We start from the raw sequence: 21,237 nt of genomic DNA, 5'->3' as shown, positions 1-21,237 counted from the left end.
CTATGCCCTTCGGGGATACTGAAGGCTTTTCGCCCGGGGAGTCGGACCTTCCTCCAGTACCACTCTTATCACTCTCCTCTACCTCCCCATCACGTTCTGGTAGTGTCACCTTCCTTCCCGATAGTGCATCGTCGATGATCAGTGATAATCTCATGCCCTTCTGCCGTAAGCTTGTCCCTTAGTGCCGAACCTGCACTATTCCATATTCTCGCTGAGTTCAGGGTCGTCTCATTCTGTAGTGTCCCCCTCCCATCACTATATGCCTTCTTCCTCTTCGTTCCCTCTCCTTTGATGGGCTGCTATTGTCCTTCCATGGCTGCCCGTTACGCTCCTCCTAGTATTGTTGAGGAGGATGTATCCTCTAGTGGGGCCAGCTTTCAAGGCCCACTGAGGCCCATCATTGTAGTGTCACCGATATCGAGGAAGGCCAAGCCTCTAACACACCTCAAGAGTCTAACCCTCCTTCCACCTACTGCTGCTACCTCTCCATACGGTAAGACGATAAGGACCGCTATATGGCAATGGAGAAGGAATAGGTATGGTAGGAGTCGATAGCAACAGTGTACAAAGGACAACTTTTCAGGAACGGCGAGTGGCGGCTTTTCCCTTGGGATGTCGAGAGGGAACTCGAGGCCTCTTACCAGGCCTTTATAGGCTTTGCCACACAAGATTTGAGCCAAGTTGACTTCGCCAACTTTCGTGTCACCATCGGGAGTAATCATTACCGCGTCAACTTTATCGATATGATGCAGTATAACTCCTTTACGGGAGTGGGTCGGCCCGTCAGGAGGATGGCCCCAGTAGAAGTGAATGTGGATCCCACCAGACGACTTCCTCAAGGGGTACGATGGAAATGGTTGGATTCATCCCGAGGGGTAAAGTGTATGGGGGAGGGTACAGGGGCCCATATTGAGATACTCTTCAATTTGTATAAGAACGGTGAGTTCTCGGGCCGAGCAGAGGTGCCTCTATTCGATGGTAGTAGTAATACTATACTGATAGACTTCAAGTGGATGACATCAAAGAGGAATGGGGGAATGGTTCTTCGACCTCTCTTCCGAATGGATCATGCCACAATCACTCACCCAATGGAGGTGCGAGGTGAATACCAGGAGGATGAGAGCAGCAAAATAGCTGCAGTGATGATGCAATACCATCCTTGGTTGACCAGGGCCACCCCAAGGGTTAGCAGACCACGTGACTGGCTCACCAATGAGGTCTTCTTCAACAACATCTTCCTGCCAGCCATGGAGAAAGCGGGCTTAACGGTAACGGCTGGGTTTGGCAGCACGGATATCTTCGACTATTCCTATAACACTGACTTTCGCCATCTCACGAGTAATGGGCAGCGGACAGTAGAGATGCGGGGTGGGCAGCAGTACTTCCCACCCTATGGCTGGAAGAGGTTTGCAGTGGCGGTCCGCGGGTGCTACGACTCGGGTGATAACTCCTGGTTAGGTGGAAGGGCTGGTTCCAGAAGTGATGGTAAAGAGTGGGCCGTTGCTTATCATGGTACTAGTGCTGCTAACCTACCAGGTATCCTAGCACAGGGTATTAGGCCAGGAGTTAGGCAGAACTACTCTCAAGAGCTTGGTATTGAACATGGGATATACTGCTCACCCTATCCAGATACTGCTGGGGTGTATAGTAATACAATGATGGTAGAGGGTAGACGGAGGGTTGTAGTGATGCTACAGTGTAGGGTGAGGCCAGAGGCTGTTAGACAGTGTGAGTCTCGACAGGAGTATTGGGTTATTGAGAATAGTGATGATGTACGACCATACGGGGTATTGGTGAGGGAGCTCTCAGATGATGATGATGATGATGATGATGAGCATGGCTGAGCCGTATATTGTAACTTCAGTGTCTCTTTATTGTTAATAACGGGGCCTACATTACTGCTGATCATTATTCTCAGCAATTGGCTCTTCTCATGGGCGGTCAGCTTTCCTGGTGCTATTATCCTAATAGGAAGCCCACATCTCATCACAGCGGCGATCGAGGCCCTCCCCATTGGGACGATCATGAGAGTGTTTACTCACAACATGGCTTGGGTGATAGGGCTCCCAGCATGAGTGGTGCTATACCGTGAGAAGCCTCCTCATAACGTGTGAGGTCGATACCCTCCTCTTGTTACTATCTCAGGTCGTTGCCCATTAGAAAACGGAGAGCTCGAAGGACTAGCCGCCATGCCCCTACCAACGTTTTCAATTCCTCAATCGACGAGAATATACTGCAGAAATATGCGACACCACGTGAGCGGGCAGGGAGCATTACTCCATTGACAACAGCTCGGTCTGCGGGCTTCACTACTCCAAGATTATACAAGGATAGAAGAAGATATAGTGATAGAAAAGAGAGGACAACGGACAAGTCGTATGGCTCCCTGATGATCCCTCAATTGAATGTCATCTATGCCTCAGGTCAATACCTAAAGTAGAGGATGCGGGAGATATGGAAGATAGGTTGCGGCGGATAAAAGACAATAGATTGAGCCTTGATGAGATACTCTCTCGTACTGATGACATCCATGCTATGATACATACTGCTCGTGCACGTATTGCATGCTGATATTGTTGTTCATTACCAATGATGTATACTCGATGGCGTTGCGTATACTAGTTCCTTGGTGGGAGTAACTAAACCTCATACGATGTTGTCGAGACAACGAAATGGAAGTGGCTGTCAACAGTGATGGATCCTGACTCTAATACTGATGCCTTCAAATCATCATCAAGTCGAGGAGGTCAGCCAGCCTTCAAAGCATCACAATCATTTGGTAGTGAGGACATCGTGGCAGTGAAGAAAGCCGAAGAGTCGGTGTGGCTACAGCAGGAGCAGCGACGACTCCGATGGTTACAAAGGCTTAAGGAGAAGGTATCCGACAGGGAAGAGCAAGAGTGAGGCCCGAGAAATCACTCTATATGGAGGCTATTCTCACGTTAGGTTCGAACGTATACAAACTGCCAAGAAGGCGAGGTTGTCGCGGCCGAAGGAGTCGGTATGGAAGAGGTCACGGGAGTTACCAGGGAGAAGGAAGAAGTGGCAGCGAGCTGAGGGGCCGGTACCCTCTACCTTTGAAGAACAACCGCCACCGTCTGGAAGTACTACTACGATGTGTCCGGACTCGGACTATCGGTTTGAATAGTGTGTTATGAGTATATTGCTATCAGTCCTCCCTGAGGCATACGATGATGATAATAGCGAGATGAGTGAAGACAACTGTGATGGTGGTATGGAAGCACCCAAGAGCGATGAGGAGCAGTGCGAACGTAAGTTCTACAGTTAGACTTAGCTTGATCCTTGTCAAACTGTACTGAGGCGGCGTTGAACTTGAAGAGTGTCGAGATAAGAGAAATTGTATAGCATTGAAATCCGCATGAACGTTTGAAGATAGGTATTCACACGTCCCACATCATCGGAGACCCGCAAACACTCAGCCAAGCCCTTCCTGTTGCTTTCATCAATATACCACCAAAACCCTCGTAGATTTTCACTTTGGGTTGTTATTCGTGTTAACTATCGAGGGAATACATGACGATACATCCCAGGAGTAGCACGCCTCGACACACAACTGGGACCGATTTCGAAAGATCATCATGATATTATACCAATTGTGTCAATTCATAGTATATGGCATGACTAATCCGTCAAGGCTCGACTACGGTAGGCATCCTCTCCTTACGTAATGGTCCCATCGATCGTGCAGAAAGGACCTACATGCCTGGCTAGCCGCGCTAGCTCAGCACACTTATGCGTGTAACACGTCTTGTATCCGTTTTGTGTTTGGTTAACTCAGACTTCAGTTTCCGTTTTCATAAATCTCATCAACGAAATCCGGACTATCTACGAAAGTCGAAGTTTCATTTCGGATTTGGAATCTCATTCTGTGGGAGACTTCGTTCATTGCTATGTATTATGTATTCGGGTGAATGTCCCAACTCTTATCACTACGCTATCGAATCGATTAGCGGTTTGCTACCATCATGATGCTGGAGTAATGATGGTAAGAGATACCAAATGTTACCACACTACACTGAAGGGGTACAAAATGCTAACACTCCCTCAGTGCTAAAGTGTCTCGCGCTACATATCACGCAAAGAATGTCCCACTGCAAAGCATGCAAGTATGCAACTCGTACATCTCTTATGGTCTCTTGTCGGTCCACAGAGGACTCCTACGTATTTAGACTACTCCGGAAGAGTCTTCTTTTTAGGGCGTGCGCTTTTGTCATCAATAGCGCACAATTAATCTTGCATTTTTCGAGTCGTAATTTTCGACGTTGAATTGAACCTGATCGTATAGTACGTAGTTGTAAGGCTCACTATGGTGGTCCTTCCTCCCCAAAGGCTCGATCAAAGCTTACTGGTGTCCGTAGACACTTCCTATCAACTAGAAAAGAAACCCGAGAGGTTATTCAGTCCTGGTATGTTTGTCCTATCATTGGTCACCCTCCTAGATGTTGGTTTCCTCCCCTTACTTCAGGTTCCTTCCTATCCACTACTCTGTTGTTGGTAGTAGCTGCCTTGGGGGCTGGTGCACTATCCCTACCCTATGCCATGCTAGGCAGTGGGCTCTTGGTTGGTATCCTATGCTTCGTCATTTGTGCATGCATTGCTGTTACCAGCAATCTGATCCTCTTTACTGCTGTCACTAAGACCGGTCTACACACCTATGGTGCTGTCGTCGATTGGGCATTGGTCCGTCTTGGCTTCAAGAAGGCGGATTTACTAGCAGCAGTAGGGCAGCAGGCTGAGGGGAATGCTCCCTATTACTCTGTGAGTTAGTATCTAGCCTAGGATATGTGTTGACCCTTATTCAGATATCCCCTTTGAGGGTCTCTCCTCGACTTGCCTTCTTTGAGCTTTGGGCCTTCGTTTACTGCGTGATGACCTGCGTGAGCTATCTTGTATTCCTCGGAGACTTCATTCCTTCTATCACTGGGTATTATTTACAAGGAATAGATCCAGAAGTGTTCCGTAAATTCTGTATTGTGGCCTGTGCATATTTGGCCATTTACCCTATGTCGGTATCAAAAAGGTGAGTCGGTCGCTTCGTTGAATTCCCTTAAATGTAAATGATCGTCATCTTTAGTATATCCGTACTTCGTTACGTATCATCCCTCTCTATTTGGGCCGTGGTCCTGACAGCTACAGTAGTGTTGATCCGAGCACCCTCACTCGTCGAAGAGCATCCCGAGGAGGTACCCACAATTAGGCACAGTGGAATCGTTAGTATCCATTCAGGCACGTGCATCGTTGAGCTTGTCAGAAGGTCATGTGAATATAAGCACATTCAACACGTTTTCTGTGTGCATGTTTGGTTTGATGAACCAGATTCCGGCAGTTAGAGTGGCAGCAGAGATGTGACATACTCGTAGCAATTATCATTGTAGTTAATGTTGCTCCTTGTTCAGGTCTCGTCCGACCACTGTTAGGCGTACCATCGCTAATGTAGTAGCTGGTATCGCGCTCTCTTCTATTTACCTCTCTATGGCTATCGCAGTGTGAGTCCACGTGTATGAACATACTAGCTATATGGTTCATTTGATAAGGTACCTGTCTTTCCTTACTGAGACTACGCCTAATTTCATGCAAAATTATGCGGCTGATGATCGTATTATATTCGTCTGTCGTATAGGACTGACTATCATGCTACTTGTTGCTGCCCCGATGAATCTCCTACCCGGACTGGCCGGTTTCTACAAGGCTCTCGAGCTAGGCGCGGGGGAAGGATCGGTAAGTGAGAGTGAGCTCATTGTTCATAACCCCGAGGTGTTTGGTAGGTTGGTGATGTTCCTGTGAGAAATCCCTTCTTCGTCTTCTGTCGGTGGATCGAGTTGGTTGTCGGTATCCAGTCACTACTGATGCAATACGGAGCACCGTTCTTCTCTATCACAGTATGCACCGCTATTGCCCTACTGGTAGGTAGGCTGCTTGTCTCTTGTTCGATTGATATAGTTTACATCAGGTCCCCAATGTCGCCTCGTTTATTGGCTCCATGTCCTCTTATTTGGCTGCCCCATTGGTGTGTGGATTCCCAGGTTTGGTGTATGCTGCACTTCAGAAGGATGATGACATCGGCAAGAAACGGTGGCCTCTCTTGACCATAGCTCTGGTATTCATTACTCTACTCCTTTGGGTAACCGCTACGATAAATATCTTCTTTTCATAAAGTATCCGTAGAGATTCGATTGTCATTTTCCCCATTCTCTTATTCCTTCCATCTTCATACGCATTAGATCACTTAGTCCATCCACAAAGGCATTATATAAAAGATATAAAGTAATGTGTGACTCGAATAAATCTGGTCTTATTCGTGTATTCATAATCATCGTAAATCCTGTTACTTCGACGACGTCGGGATGAAATATCTGATAGTCTGGTTACTGATTCTGATGGGCTCACTAGAAGGAGTTCAGTCATAAGTAGTGGGATTTCGTTTTGTATGCATACACGAACTTGCGCTGTTAATACTCAGGGCATCCTATAGGTATTGACGAACGTATTGAAGTCATTCGTGCTGTTCTGAATCGGCAGCCCTGTGACTCGCTTTATCTCCATCTCCACTTGGACTCCTATTCTCTACTAGTTGCTGCTCTCTCTTGAACGTTCGAACCCTACTCAAATGACTGTTGATCGATCTCATCCGGTCCCATCAGCATCAGAGGAGTTCTGGGCCCATTCCAAAGGTCCAGTTGTGAAGCGACTCTTCGAGAAGTGGGATTTTGGTCACCTGACGACTAAGAGGTTTGTTGCTGTCGAGCGATAATGTGGGAAGGCTGTCTGTGTAAGGTTCTTGGAGGAACTCGAGATGATTGGCATCAGCGTGACTGAAGAAGTTGCCATGTTGCTATCTCACAATGAGAAGGCTCGTGGGGTGCATTTTACCGAGTTTGCTAAGCTTATTATTCGTGCCAATAAGCCTCGTCATGAAGCACCACCTCCTTCGCCGTCTCCCAGCCAGGTGACCAATAACATTATTTAGATTAGGTTCCGACCTGATCTGTTGACTTCTGTATAGGTATCTAACGTATCTTGCTCGACTCACCGACGTACTGGACTACGTCGAGAGATTCTCCGTCTTGGGGATGAGAGTGCATCGGCTAAGGCTCCGTTTGACAATGACTATGTCACTGACGATAACAGTCCTTCCAGCCGTTCAATATGCTCTGCTGCTGCGTCATCTGTCGGTAGCCGATACAGTCACCGTAGTTATGGGTACGATGTCCTACGGAGAGGTCGTGGAGTGGCTTCCGCGGTAAGGGCTGCCTTCGTATACTTACGTTGAGCTGTTTGCTGCTCAGCTGGGCGCTGACGATGATGATATTGCTGAGATTGACGACCTGGAAGCAACTCTACGGAGTAATGCCTCGTCGATGCGTCACGCTGGCGAATCGAGTCAAGGTAAGAGTGCCTACAGAGCTCTGCTTTCCGTGGCGCTCTCATCCAACTTGGAGGCCTGTATTGTTGCTGTACTCAGTGGATCTAACGGGGGAGGCACGTAGACATACTGAGACCCAACATTCAAGAGCCGCATCTGACCATGGGATGGGAATATTACGGGGATGTGCGACTGCCAAAGAGGAAGACCATGTGTTGAGTCCAAAAAGAGGAGATAACAACAGCCACAAGACCAAGAGGCATTTCACAGTGAGTCTCGCAGTGCCATCACCCTGTCTAAGGTAGGCTGATTCGTATCAGGATCGTGGCGCAACATTCAATCCCTTCGTCTGGGAGGAAAGATCAATGGAAAATTCCCGAGTGGATAACTCCAAGAGGAGCCTTTATCCGTTTGCTACAGAGCAGGATGATCTGAATACTCTCCGGTAGGGCCCTCGGCTTTAGTCATTGATTGCCTATTACACTGGGACACACTTATATTAGGTGCTCAATTAATCGAGCTCCGCTTAATCGAGTTGGTAGGACGGCAGTTGGTGGCACTGGTGTACATCCAGATGCCAGGCTGGCCGCATTATTGGACTAAAATTACTTATCTTTGATAACCATGCATGCTACATTGTGCATCCAGTGTGTCGTCTTACTGGAGGTCAATGCCTAATCTTGCTGCATGTTTCGTTAACACTTGGTGGAGTGAGCTGATACTGGAGCCATCTGAGCTTGGAGTAGTATAGGTTGACTACGGATTTGCTGGCCCTTCGGCCTACTGTCTTTCGACTCTATGTCCCTCCCTATGAGCAGCAGTAGGGATGACGATGAACTCAATGGTGGCAGTGAGCTAAGGAGAGCGAGTAGGAGGCTGAGCATGGCGATTGCCCGTTCGCAGCTAAAAGCCCTTAACAGTATGGGTCAGAATTCTCGAGAGGATACCGAGAAGGTGAGTAGAGTCCTCAAATCGCTTTTATTAATCATCACAGGTTGTCGATACCTCCAAACAAATCAGCAATAATCCCGCTCCTATGAATGACGGCAGGGCATCCAAGTCGTTATGGCGGAGAGCAGATAGTGCTCAGCGGATCAAGCCTCCCCTCCCCCCGGTGGTGTCGCAGCATCCTGCTACCTCCCTTGGTGGTAGTGCACTTGAACAGCATCGACGCCATGAGATGAATAGAAGCATAGGTCGAGTTGATACGAAGGAGACTCCTCGTCGCTACGGCGATGGGGCAAGTGATTTCTAGTAAGGATGGGATTTGCTCTCGAGTATTGCACTCTGTTTCCTCAGCGGCCCGTTCGATTGGCAGGCTAGAGCATCGCTCATTCACTCGACATGGAGACTCTCTCCTCGACAAAGACGGCAAGACTCGGACTATCGTAGTGATGGCTATCAGCGGTTTAAGAAGGAACTGCAAGAAGCAGCGTCTTCCTTTCGAGCACGTAATCCTGTGGGGAAATGGAAGGACCCATTCCAACAGGAGAGACCTCGAACTTCCAGTGTGGAGTCGGTATCTTCCCAACCACCAGCAAAAAAAGCGACACGCATGATGTTCACACCGGTGGGGGAGAGTACGGAGGATTATATAGAGCATACGATATTCATACCAGTGGGAGGTTGGAGAGACATCACTTTCGTACCCGACGTCCCAGATGGTATCGAGCTCATACCTTGCTCAATCTACCTTCCCTCTGTGATCGGTAACGGCCTTGCTCAAGGTGAACGCGACCGACGAGATTCTTACCTAGCAGGCGAAGATGGAAGAGTTGTACGCCGACCGTCGATGCATGAAGAGGGCACGCCGTCACTTCCCGACCATGAGAGGCGGCGGTCACCACCACCTGAGCATCTATTGCACGCGGAAGATAATAGGAAGATTGCGGCTCCTATTGCCTCAGCGATCCGAGAGGGTAGCAGAGGGACCTCTCGGGATGAGTCTAGGTTGGGCAGTCGGCGAGGCTCAAGTGAGCGAGGTAGCGTAGCTCGGGTCGTGGTACCCCGATTAGCTCTCGGCAACAACGTGCACTCGGCAGCAGACCCCATGAGGCCAACATTTGGTGAGAACAGATATCGACGGCCGCCTGATGATGAGGGAGGGTCTGCATCGGATAGTTTGGAGGGTTCGTTGGAGAGCGAATACGCATCTGTGATGAGTTCACCGTATAGCGACTCTCTGGATGGCCGATGCTCACCAGGCGAGCGAGAGGGGTACTTCGACCGAGTGCCTCGATGAGCGTCTAGTTCTGGAAACGGTGTTTGGTCCAAGTGCAACAACTTTATGTAAATTGGTCCGTTTGATATGCCACCGTCATTGCCATGTACTAGGTTAAACCCAGTTGTTATCACTAGTAGTGAGGGTTAGTTATATGTAGTGTGTCAATGAGGAGTGATGGATGAGAGAGTCTTGTTTGGGAAACGATTGTGTGTGGTTCCTTTCCTCTCGTGCCTTCTATGTAGCAGAGAGTTTTGTCATATCAAAGGAAGGAGTAAGCACGCGGAAGAGAAAGGTTGATTCTCGCAAATCAAATCTAACGTATATCCGAATATCCGGTAGTGAGCCTGGCCCAGGCTCACCGGATACCCAGGCTACCTGGGTAGTGCTATACAGAACCGTAAGACCACGTGACTGTACAGAAGCACGTCATTTGCTACGGATGGTTGTAGTATGCTGTACTACCATCCACATATATGAGCTCTTAAGGCCAATACTCAAGGCGGTGGCAGCTCGATAGACGGCAACCCCTGGCATCTATGCTTTAGAGTCTCGAGAGGCACGCTTCGCTGGGACGTTGAGCTGAGTATTGGTTCGTTGTTGGTGCATGTGGGAGTGACATGTCGCTATGAACATGCCATCCGGCTGTGGAGAGCTGATGGCGAGGTCGAGGGACCTCGAGAAAGTCATCTAAGCTCTCCTCAGGCTCCTCTGTCGACTTTGTCTCCGTCGGTGTAAAGCGAGTGATATATTCGTCACATTCCGTATGCCAAACCCAGCGGCTCCCCAAATCCTCTGGTCGTGCTTAGTGATGGCAAGCTGTATGGTGGGAGTAAAGCAGTCCGAATGGTCGAGATAAAGTTGAACCGGAGGATCACTGGAGCCAGAGTTGACGGTTATCACTGAAGCTCGTGGAGCGTCTCCACGCACTGACTTGCGCTGCAGCTGCCAATTCCCCATTGCAGTTGTCCGTGTTCGGGCAAACCCTCGATACACTGGTAGAGATCTTAACCATGGTTTCTAGTGACAAGTGGCTCTGTAAGAAGTCGTCCATGTAGAAAACTTGGCGCACTACGGATAGGCTTACTAGGCTGACAAGGTGACGGTCTCCTGGAGACACTGTTTGTACGTCTGATCCAATTTAGGGCGAGCGAGATTGTACTTGAGTCTTCATCATTATTCGACAACACATCATCATCAAGACGTGTACATTAATATTACTTGGCTTAAATCCTTCAGCAAGGCGGAATGACAACCGACGGTCGCGTGTTCCGTGATGGGCTAGTGATAATGTACGCTCGGCGTTCCTTTAATTCACGACCCCTCACCTCGTGTACGCGTGGCTCTTGGTAAGTTAACAAGAGTGTCGTCGTCGTCACTCGTAACTTAGTAGATCTCCTGCATTGCTGGCATGTCTGGATAACAGCGGTCACTGTCGTCTACAATATCATGGAGTACGATGATCATCGGTGAGCTCAGGAGGCCGGGGCACCTATTGCCCATCACCAAGATGACGATGCAATCTGCTTACCATGTACTGGTGGAAAATGGTAGGTCCAGACAACTACACAACAGAGCTACATCACTGATGTAACATCAGGTCTACCTTGTGAAGCTCAGAGTCTTCCTCTACAGGGTGTCCCCGATTCCAATACTAAAGGTTGGTTCTGGGACTGCCTTTATGAACAACGGCAGCTCTCGTTTGATCGGTATAGGAAAGGGCCGACGGACCTCTCTCCAAGATGGTGGTGCCAGAGTTTACAGCGAAGTGGGTGTAGACTCTGCTATGGACTAATCAATGCTGCCATTGAGGATGATGAAAGGCAGCGAACTGGCGATACCAATACTGTGCTTACCTGTTACAAGAGACTTAGTTAAATCTTCGGTGATCTTAACTTGCGGCATAATAAGGAAGGTTCGCTTGAGTCTAGAGCACGAAGTTGTGGGAGGGCTGCCCGATTCACATCTATCACGACTAGGAGATGTTGGACGGATGCAATGAAGATGCTGTTGTCCATGCGCTCCTTCTGACATCCCTTATTCCCGTTCATCTGTATAGTGTTTACTGTATGTATGTTGGATTACCTATAGCAGGCCGCCCCTCTTTATCCTTCTATGGATTCAATATTGTATCTGCGGTCGAGGTCAGCAGTGTGTGTACCGATTGAGCGAGATTGGAGTGTCAATCCGAATACGATGGTGAATAACGACAGCCCACGGTAGTAATGAGGAAGGTATGTATATGAGAATGCTTCCTCTCAGATGTCAAGTTGTTGAATGCACTACTACTGGCACTCAGACTTCCATGATCCTGGAAGAGCCTTCTCCGCTCAGAGAGGATGGGATGGAAGAGGCCCAGTTAAAACGCCTAATCTGGTTTAATACAGTGAAGCTGAATGAGTTACGGCTTGTGCTCCTCGGCTCTGCACGTCCATAACAGCTTGTCTTACCATAACTGTTCGTGTAGGGTTTTATTAAGACCAGTCATCTCCTTTCTAACAGTTTTCCACCCTGTACCTGCCATGCCTCTCGATACAGGACGATTGGGGGAAGAAGAGAATGACCAAAATCGAGATTCCTTGCAGCAACAACAACATCCAGCGCTGTCATCACAGTCGCACTATTCGGTGCGCAATACTTTCATCACTTTTCCTGATTTTGAGTCTCCACTCGACGAAATCAGCAGCCTCGATTCCACCGGCAATGATCGTCCATCGATGTCCTTGAAGGCCAGAAGTATGCCGGAAGGCACCAATATCGATAGGGCTGCATCCCGCTTGGTTAGTATGTTATTTCGTGGTGGGGCTTTCGGACTTGAACCACCACCATCATCACCACCTGCTGCTGCTGCTGCTCCACAAGTTTCTGACTCTGTGAGCTTTCCCCTTCTGTGTGATGGATTATTATTGTGGTGTTCAGGTACTACATCAGCCGTTCTCTGGCCCTCCGGAGACCATACCTGAGGTTAGGCCTGAAGAGAGCTCTGATTCATCAGTTCACAGCGACAATACCCTGTCTAGCATTGTAGTAGGAGTAGGAGTAACAGCTCCTCAAAATACTACAATGCCTGATGAAACCACAGGGTCGCTACTACTCGATACTAATGTCACTGGATTCACCACGCTCGATTCTCTAATTACCCCCTCTAATCCAAGCAATGAGGTTGCTAATAAAATCTCTGCTCCCACGTTTGGTGGTAAGGATGGTAACAAGAGGTCGACAGGTCCGACTCACATCAATATGAGTGAGCTTACTGTGGAGAATCGAGATCGATTACTATCGTTGATACCTAGAGATCCTCAGACGGGAATGGTGCTCTCTGCGGGCAGTATCGTGCACGAGCTTGGTACTTGTAGGCCTTGTGTATTCGCTGGTAATGCGGAGAGGCCCTGCGTGTACGGTATGGAGTGCCTCTTCTGCCATTTCCATCATGATATCCGTAAAAGATCAAGGCTGAATCGTAAGCAACGTGAAGAAGCTCGTAAGATGCGGGAGACTCAGAATTCTATTGGCTTTAGTCTTGGTTCTCCATTACTTGGTGACGATGCATCAGCAGAAGAGATCTATACAAGTCTTGTAGGTCATGCTCATGCTGTGGAACTACAAAAGATCACACTAGATCATCTATTGGATGGGGGTGACGGTAATTCTGACACTACTATACCGTCATTCTATACATCAAGTATACCATCACGTACCATTCATCAATACAATAATACTACTATGTCATAAGCCCCCCGTAGTCACTTATGATGTCGTCATTGTATACTGTGGCTCTGTGGGTCATCATCGGTTGCTTGTTGTTAACCTATACCTAGTAATGATCCATGATTTATTGATAATCTTTGGTAGAGGATCTTTGTAGAGAATTCTATTCATTAATAACGGGTCTAACAGATTCTTGGATTCTCACCACTGTTTGTTTTGTTGATGTACAGGGATGAGGCTTGTTTGATGATAGTGTGCATGTCTTTGGGGCTTCCGTCGTTCCCTTGGGATCATCGGCCATTAGCAACACTCATCCTCCTCACACTACTTTTGATAGTTGAAACACTTCCAGCTATCTTTAACGTACTTGTTGCTTTCCTGTGGATAATGATTGCTACGTAAGAAAAGGAGGGATTTATCTCCGATACAAATTCTCTTAGGCAACTTAACAGCAAACGTTCCTCCTCTCTACTGCCTCGTAAGGAAGACGACGCTTCGCAAGGGAAGCATTCCGTGTACCATACAGCCAAGTCGGAGTTCATCGAGGTCTCATTAACTCGTGACCGTGGTGGGAGTAAAAGCACAAGCCTCCAGTAATGAATAGTAGCCGTGGTCCGTTAGATCTGATGCTGAGATCATTGTTAGGATAGTGCCACTCGGTGATCCCCATTACCAAGTTGTTACCCAAATGATGCAGGATCTACCTCCCCACTCTATTTTCAACCACTGTGCATGGCGAGTAACGGAAAGGGATTACCTTCGCTTCGCCAGGGCCCGGAATGGTGACAGATCGGATGAATGATGAAGTGAGAGAGCCTTTCCCTTCCCATTAGGAAGAGTGAATGATGCATTGAAGTTAATGAAGGAGCATGTCGAGTCCCGTAGAGTCCATGGTCCGATTGAGCACATGAGGCCACATGTACACTTTCCCCATGCACTAGCGAGCAGTAGGTTTAGATGGCTTTGAGGGAATTAAGATCGATGTGTTCAGAGGCGTGGAAGTTCGCTGGAGTGACTCGTTGTCGTCATCCTTTTGCTGTCTTCAAGGCCAAGAATGTCGTCCCTAAGGACATACAAGGCGGCATCACTGAGTATTGAATTCGTTGTCTCTTCTTCCTCGGACCATTTCATTAGGTACGTCAAATACTTAGCATACAACCTGGATTCGCTCGGAAAAACTGCGGATTCTATCCCTGAAAGTGATGGGAAATTAGTGGTTCTCATAGACCTAGAAGTGAGTCTATAAATGTATTGATGGTTTGTGTGACTGATATCTTGTCGTGGTCTTAGGGGTGGTCAATGTCTCGAAATGTCGACATGTCATTCGCCCGACAGTTTGTACGTCTTGCTCAGGACGAGTTCCCTGAACGCTTACACGCTGGGATACTCGTAAGAGATCCTTCCGTGGGGCCTTTGTTGACGTTCTCTATTTAGGTTAATAGCCCCTTTGTTTTTACTGCTTTCTGGCGTGTATTGAAGCCTTGGCTGGACAGTCAAACGAGAGAGAAGATTGACATTTTGGGCAGCAATTTTCATGATACTCTAGTGAGCAGGTTTTTGGACAAGGAGCAACTGGAAGCAGTATACGGTGGAACGCATCGACCCTATCCAGACACTGTTGAACATACTCTGTCATTCTTATAATCCAATTGCACATGCTCATGCGAACTTCAAGTTGATCGATATGATGATAGAGTTGTGTATAAGGCAAGATTACAATTGTGGCATTTCCAGCTGCTCCTAGACATATGCCAAGTTAGCATTGCCAACGCACTCAGCATGCTGAGCCCATCACGTCTCAACTATACCACTGATAGTCATGAATGAATACTGATCACTCGGTCGAGCAGTAGCAAGTGTACATGATATACTAGATTCATCAACTCCCGCATGATCTGGTAAGAGACATGAGAACAACCATGCAAACATACATAATCCACTTTTTCATACGTTGTGCACTGCTCATATGTAAATAATGTCGTATGATAGAAGTAGATAAGAAAACTTACATGGCTTGTTCTAAGCGACACTCACTCTTTCTATTCGGTCGGGTGGACCATAGTCGTTATCATTCAACTGTCGAACACAACTTCCCCTAGGTGAATAATAGTATAACATACACTGATCAGCCATCATCCGTCAATACATCAAATACCACGAATCCGAGCCAATGCCTCTACAATGAGTGCGAAAAACTAGCTAATCGCGCAAAGTAGCAGCCTAGCCGGATATAATCGGGCTACAGCATGACTTCTTAGCCGGACTTGAACAGGAGGATGGCGACCTGTCCAAGGTAGAAGTAAATGAAGTGCTTGCTTTCATGGGTCACGTAGGAGCCGAAATTACGGCCGACAACACAGTGCCAAGTGGGGTTATACCTAAGAAGGATTTGCTTCGACACCAGAATCGTCTGGAATGGGACGCTACTTCTTGTCGAATTCCTTTTTGATGTAGGCAGCAATATCCTTCTCGATGTTATACCTGGGAAAAGGCGATACACCACACTATGCGGAATATGAGGCCTCTCAATGCCACGAAGTGGGGAAAACGGTCGCGATTCGGGACCCAAAACTAAGCCCAATTAACATACTTTTCCAGGGCCTGAGTGGCACAGTCGATAGCATCCTGTTGCATGTCCTCCGACATGTCGGCGTTCTTGATAACAGCCTTCCGCTCTGCCATGATAACTGAGGGGTGTTTTGAAAGACTCTGAGGCCGAACGCAAATAGCGTCAATCGATCAAAATCACCATCAATCCCACCAAAGCACCGAGCAGCGTTATACCACCCCCACCGGACCATCACAGGAGGGAACCCTGTCTACCCTACGATACTGACCACATTGATCCTTGTAAGCTGTATACGTACCTCGTTTGCCTCACGGTCGCAGCCGGCAGTTTCACGATAGGCGAGCGAGTAACTGCACGACAGAATTGAAATTTCGTGCATTTTTCTTGCAGTGCAGGCATGAACGCGTCATGGTTGATTTTCGGGCGCGTTCTGGTATCATTGCGGGCGATACAATTCAGCAGCATCTACAGTTACATGAAGATAATCCCAATACAAGCCATAATCAAGCAGTGTTGTGAACCCCTCATCTACAGCCTACCTAAAAGTGATAGCACACAATTGTGTCGGTACCATTGTGCGGCTAGGCCGCCTCTTACGTCTCGGTGGGTAGTTCAGTTATGATACTGGTTATCTCGAGTGTTTCAGGTTGGGAGTTATCTAGTGGCCGTTTTTCGTTCAGGTCAAAACGAATTAAGTAATTTCGCATTTGAAGATTGCGAGGCGGTGTATCCCTTAATAGTTGGAGTCTCATTCGCCAGCTGTTGATGTCAGTTGAGTTTTGTGTAATAAGTGAAGATGATATCTTACGCATTCGCTGGAGTCCCTCCTTTCGCCATTCTAACACCTGAGATCACCCAGTCCGTCACTGAGACTTTCGAGCAGGCGAGTAATAAGGTTCAAGAGCATGTTGAAGACTTCAAGAAGACTTCCACTGGTCAGAGGATCTCTGCCGCTGCGAACAGTGCTAGTGGTTACATGTTCGCTGCATTCGACAGTTTCCTCAACAGGACTGAGGAACTTGTGGATCGCATGCTGCCTCCTCTAGAGGAGTCTGCTGATATGGTTCCCGCTGAAGAGGAATCTGATGCTACTGCCACTAGTCCTTCGTGCTCCACTAAGGAAAATGTCACTGAGGATCAGAAGCCCAATACTGCTCCTACTGATAAGCACCAAGGTGAGCTTGCTCGTGCCTTGGCTTTGGCTGGTACTGTGTGTTCTCGTGTATACACTCGTGCTGATCTATACGTCATCGAGCCTTCTAGAGACTACGTGGCCGATATATGGGAGTTTTGGTCATTCGTCTGGTCTGGTGCCAAAGAACTGTCTGCTTCTGCTTGGGAGTCCTCCAAGAATTGGTTCACTAGTAAATACAGCGAACTGAAAGAAAAAGCTCCTGGTGTGTGGAAGTATGTGAAGGGTCATGCAGCTGGATGCTGGGAGTGGTTGAAGGACACTGCCTCCTCTACTTTCACCAAGAGTAAGGAGTACCTTTTGTGTCTTAAGAATAAGGTGGTCGATATCTACAACAGAGTGTTGACTCCCGAGAGGAGACATAGGTATGAGGAGATGTATAAGAGTGTCTCCGTGAAGGTTTATGAGTACTCCAACCTTACTAAGGATGCTATCATTAAGACTGCCAAGTCGGTATACGGCTATCTGGTCACTGTCTTTACTTGGGATAATTTCAACAGCGGTGTCTCCTCCGTGAGTGCTGCATTCGCTTGCCCGTGGGCTTGCGGTGCCGCCGCCGCTAAGGAGGGGGAGCACTAACTTATGTACTATCGAGGTAGATTTGTTGTAGCAGCTAGGTCGCTGTACACACCGCCATTCTTATTTCTATCTGTTTTTTACTTTTCGGTAGTCGGTTGTTCCTTTACAGGTGTATCGCTCTACTTAGAATAGTTAGATGACAGTATTCGAACCAGACACGTTGAGGACCGTCAGGGTTCTTTTTGTAGTTTCTTCGGTTATCTCTCACAGTTGTTGGGTTGCTTCAGTATTGAAAGTATAAACATTTATAAGATCGGTGAACGTGATTCTTCGGGATAGGAATATACTGCAAGGAGATATGGTAGTGTTAGCAGAGGGGAGATGTTCATCAGTTGCAAATGTTAAGAAAGAATATATCCAGCATTTGGGTGCTTTGTCTTGCACATGATACGAGTGCGGCAAAGGTTGGTTGTTTATGCATCCTAGCTTATAAGGAGTCGTTCATGTACCGAGCTCAACTGTACCGAAATCACTGTGGTCTTCGAGTCGAAGATGAACACACAGTCGTAGCCGAAGTTGGTGGAATAGACCGCATATAGGGACTATTGTCGTTTACCTTGTCATCCACTTTTTCCAAAATTCGTGGATAATCAGCATGGTTGTCACGAATCCTTGTGCAAGCTGGGTATTGTGTGATGTTGTTCTCGTGCTAATTTCGATTGCTTATACTACATTTTAGGTTTGGGTGATCGAATCAACGTATCTGGACTCCCTGCTCCGACTTTCCCCAAAACTCAGCACTCCTAATGGTACGGCTGAAGATGCTGATAAACTCATGAAGATTAGCACGTGACCGTTTCTCATACATTCTCGATTACGTTCGAAGAGCCCTATGACAACGCAACGGAGCTGGTCGCGAGGAACAGGACGAGCAGTTGATGAAAACTCAAGGGTGACGTATAAGAGGTTGTGACGGAGCGCATGCAAACGGTTGGTGTATGCTCTCCTCCTCTATGGGTGGAGTATGAAAACTTTGCGCAAGAGACCACCTTTGCATGAAGGTATACCGATAGTTACGCACATATCGAAAACCGCCTCCCCAATCGCTAACAACGAGGACCTGTGGAGAAAATGTTTAGTGAGAGTAATTCTCAAAGCGTCTCACGATCATAGCTTGGCCAGGGAGTATGAGGTCGTGAGTTGTGACGCGGACGTTTGATCCATCCCCTTCTGGTGCCCATCCACGTGAACTTGACAAGTTCACCGCATTCGACACGGTCGATTCGAAATAGACGGCACGACTGATACCGGAGGAAAATGGCGGGGGGGGGGGGACTGAACGAAGACAAACTGCTTACTTGGACATGTTGACCACGTAAATAGAGTATCCAGCGTCATAGGTGGTATAGAGATAAAAACCATTGTTCGCTTCACAGTGGCCAGTTGCTGCTATATGAGACGCCAAGGCAGTCCTCTCCAAAGCAAAACCAGCCTGAATGGGAGGTGGGAGTGGCGACTACTGAACAACTCCGGACATCCTTCGACACTTACCCAGAGCTCTCGAACAATCACTGGTTTGGCACTGAATACACCCAGAGTAAAGCCTTGCCGCTCATGGGTGGTGGCTCCGATACCCCGGTGATTGAATGTCAAGACGACAACAAGAAAGCGAGTTTCCACATCGTTGGTCTCTCCCTGTGTGTGGGAATACAGCCAAGTGTCCAGCTGAACTGTCGTTCGGGTACTCCTGAGGATTTCGGGCTAGTATGACGATGAGGAAGATGATGGCAATCCGAGTACTCCCGCAGACGGGACCCACCTAGGCAAGCTTGCCACATATTCCAGCACGTTGGAATTAGGCGCCGGTCGACGCCTGAATAGAACTATACCAACATCGTTCGGAAAGGCGCTGTTGTTTGAGCTCCTATCAGAGCTCTGAAAGAGGACGCACATCTCAACGTGACACTAATCTCCAGTTGGCAGTTGCAGTTACTTGAAAAACGGCCAAATTAGTCTGACTATTGGCAAATGAACTGATCTCGACTGCGGGTACAGCAGGATGAGAAAATACCCGAGGCATAAGCATCGTAGGAGTCCGGGCCTCTGACCATGACTTCTCGTAAAGGCAGACCGTCACAGAGGAAAAGTATCTAAGACAACTACTCCAGTTTCGCTTCATCCAACGTGTGGCCACTCACCGCCGGAAGTCCGTTAGAGAGATCCAAAACGTCCCTCGGCCTGCCAACGGGCCATGTGTCAAGGAATGCAAGCCCCTCTGAAGTTCAGGTGTCCATTCTGGTGAGGTAGGGCCATAAGGACCACCCCATACTCGTGACCCTAAGGAGCTCCTGTATGCAGCGGAACACCCCCAGCAGCCTACCCCAGGGATTCCTGAGCTTAAGCAACCGCAGGCCGTCAAGAGCCACAACCTGGTGGAGCATAATGCGTATGAATGACTACTACTACGGTCTCTGTACATTGAGTATGGAGTAGCAGTGCTCGCTGAATAACCCCATAGCCTCGTACTCTTCCTTACTGACACCATCGACAAACCCACAGCTCGCACACATAATGTGTACCCCGTCATGGCTGACCAGAGAGCCTACGATAGGTAATGATAGAGCATCCCTACGATGGGCATACCCCACAACACGTCATCGTCTTCCTGGATGATCCCACCATTGGTGCTGCCCTGCTGGTCAGCTTGCAGTCGGTAGACCGTACATGGCCACCCGGTGAGCATGGTCAGGCCTTCTGATGCAGTCCCTGGAACGGATTAGTTCATCACCAAGGAGGGGATGAATTCAACGCATACCTGCTTCGATAGCTTCGTAGGAGCCGCTGAGCTTGGCATAAGCCTTCTCGAGGAGAGATACCCATAGCACTCGAGAGCTCCTGCCCGCAAAAACTCGGTGCCCAGGGGTGGTAGATAGGAAATGGTCATCCACAACCACCAACCGCCATGCACCATTGGAATCACAGAGGCGGACTAGGTAGACTCCCACGGTGGACCTCTCAGTGGTATCCTGAGGTAGGTTATACTACCTGGGGAAACTATGGTACCCACCTGGTACGGGAAAAGATCTTTGACGAGCTCTGGCCGTTGCTGACAGAGGGCCGCCAACGCTGACAGCATCCAGCAATCTCCGAGGGCTCCCTGTGAGCATGGAAGACTGCACTAGTCACAGCAAGATGTCCTCGTACCTGTAGGACGTCTTCAGGGACAGGACCAGTAGTAGGGTCGAAGAGGGTGTACCCCGGGCCAGGCCTCAACCACGGCAGTGCGGCAACCTAGGTGGATGCCATGGTAGAGATGCGGCCAGGCTGAGTTACTTTGTCCCATCTGTTGTGAATATTGCTCACTGTGGTCGGCGGGTGTGAGTGAGGAGGATCCTTGAACAAGGAAAGTGGACCGGGAGGGAAGGCGTCATCAACGAAGGGCTGGTTCAGCTTGAGACACCTATCAATAATGTAAGTATCGACACCAACATAGACTGTCTCACATTTCCGTTATAAACGATAGTCGTGATCTTGCCGCAGTTGCCGCATCCTCGGCTGATAAGATGGACCTTTTAGTGCCATCTTGCCCATCACCGGTGACCTCGAAGACCATGTAGTTGGGGTGAGGTGGGCCTCCTCCCCTT

The 21,237-nt window shown here is 48.4% G+C and overlaps 7 protein-coding genes across 7 annotated transcripts; 5 read left to right on the top strand and 2 right to left on the bottom strand.

Annotated features, from left to right (window-relative positions):
• Positions 1-2,713: 2,713 nt before the first annotated feature.
• Pmar_PMAR014697 (hypothetical protein) lies at positions 2,714-3,495 on the top strand (the record flags this gene model as incomplete). The annotated part of the gene is made up of 4 exons (XM_002771616.1): positions 2,714-2,900; positions 2,947-3,104; positions 3,174-3,272; positions 3,398-3,495. Coding segments are annotated over 4 exons (534 nt in total), but the record flags the coding sequence as incomplete, so codon positions are not given.
• Positions 3,496-4,327: 832 nt separating this feature from the next.
• On the top strand, positions 4,328-7,508 carry Pmar_PMAR014696 (hypothetical protein; the record flags this gene model as incomplete). The annotated part of the gene is made up of 10 exons (XM_002771615.1): positions 4,328-4,427; positions 4,487-4,779; positions 4,824-5,041; positions 5,418-5,507; positions 5,556-5,739; positions 5,787-5,924; positions 5,972-6,093; positions 6,796-6,967; positions 7,025-7,261; positions 7,308-7,508. 10 exons carry the CDS (start codon positions 4,328-4,330, stop codon positions 7,506-7,508), a joined length of 1,755 nt encoding a protein of 584 aa, XP_002771661.1.
• A 1,603-nt stretch (positions 7,509-9,111) lies between these two features.
• Pmar_PMAR014695 (hypothetical protein) lies at positions 9,112-9,357 on the top strand (the record flags this gene model as incomplete). Its single annotated transcript, XM_002771614.1, has 1 exon — positions 9,112-9,357. A coding segment is annotated over one exon (246 nt), but the record flags the coding sequence as incomplete, so codon positions are not given.
• A 2,965-nt stretch (positions 9,358-12,322) lies between these two features.
• Pmar_PMAR014694 (hypothetical protein) lies at positions 12,323-14,957 on the top strand (the record flags this gene model as incomplete). Its single annotated transcript, XM_002771613.1, has 9 exons — positions 12,323-12,478; positions 12,525-13,248; positions 13,840-13,906; positions 13,959-14,095; positions 14,147-14,260; positions 14,305-14,404; positions 14,448-14,547; positions 14,604-14,702; positions 14,748-14,957. The coding sequence occupies 9 exons, from the start codon at positions 12,323-12,325 to the stop codon at positions 14,955-14,957; spliced, it is 1,707 nt and encodes a 568-aa protein (XP_002771659.1).
• A 610-nt stretch (positions 14,958-15,567) lies between these two features.
• Pmar_PMAR014693 (dynein light chain motor protein, putative) lies at positions 15,568-15,995 on the bottom strand (the record flags this gene model as incomplete). Its single annotated transcript, XM_002771612.1, has 3 exons — positions 15,568-15,691; positions 15,741-15,794; positions 15,904-15,995. 3 exons carry the CDS (start codon positions 15,993-15,995, stop codon positions 15,568-15,570), a joined length of 270 nt encoding a protein of 89 aa, XP_002771658.1.
• A 657-nt stretch (positions 15,996-16,652) lies between these two features.
• Pmar_PMAR014692 (hypothetical protein) lies at positions 16,653-17,852 on the top strand. Its single transcript, XM_002771611.1, has one exon. The coding sequence runs from the start codon at positions 16,679-16,681 to the stop codon at positions 17,651-17,653; it is 975 nt and encodes a 324-aa protein (XP_002771657.1). The 5' UTR covers positions 16,653-16,678; the 3' UTR covers positions 17,654-17,852.
• A 586-nt stretch (positions 17,853-18,438) lies between these two features.
• On the bottom strand, positions 18,439-21,206 carry Pmar_PMAR014691 (conserved hypothetical protein; the record flags this gene model as incomplete). Its single annotated transcript, XM_002771610.1, has 15 exons — positions 18,439-18,713; positions 18,759-18,894; positions 18,952-19,085; positions 19,145-19,340; positions 19,413-19,528; positions 19,587-19,743; positions 19,792-19,930; positions 19,974-20,022; positions 20,071-20,195; positions 20,237-20,359; positions 20,409-20,619; positions 20,661-20,750; positions 20,798-20,884; positions 20,927-21,053; positions 21,097-21,206. 15 exons carry the CDS (start codon positions 21,204-21,206, stop codon positions 18,540-18,542), a joined length of 1,974 nt encoding a protein of 657 aa, XP_002771656.1. The 3' UTR covers positions 18,439-18,539.
• Between the last annotated feature and the right edge of the window lie 31 nt (positions 21,207-21,237).

This window comes from Perkinsus marinus (assembly GCF_000006405.1).
Source record: "Perkinsus marinus ATCC 50983 genomic scaffold scf_1104296962766, whole genome shotgun sequence".
Lineage (NCBI taxonomy): Eukaryota > Perkinsozoa > Perkinsida > Perkinsidae > Perkinsus > Perkinsus marinus.
Note: the sequence above shows the minus strand (reverse complement) of the source record. Positions and strands in the feature narration are given on the sequence as shown.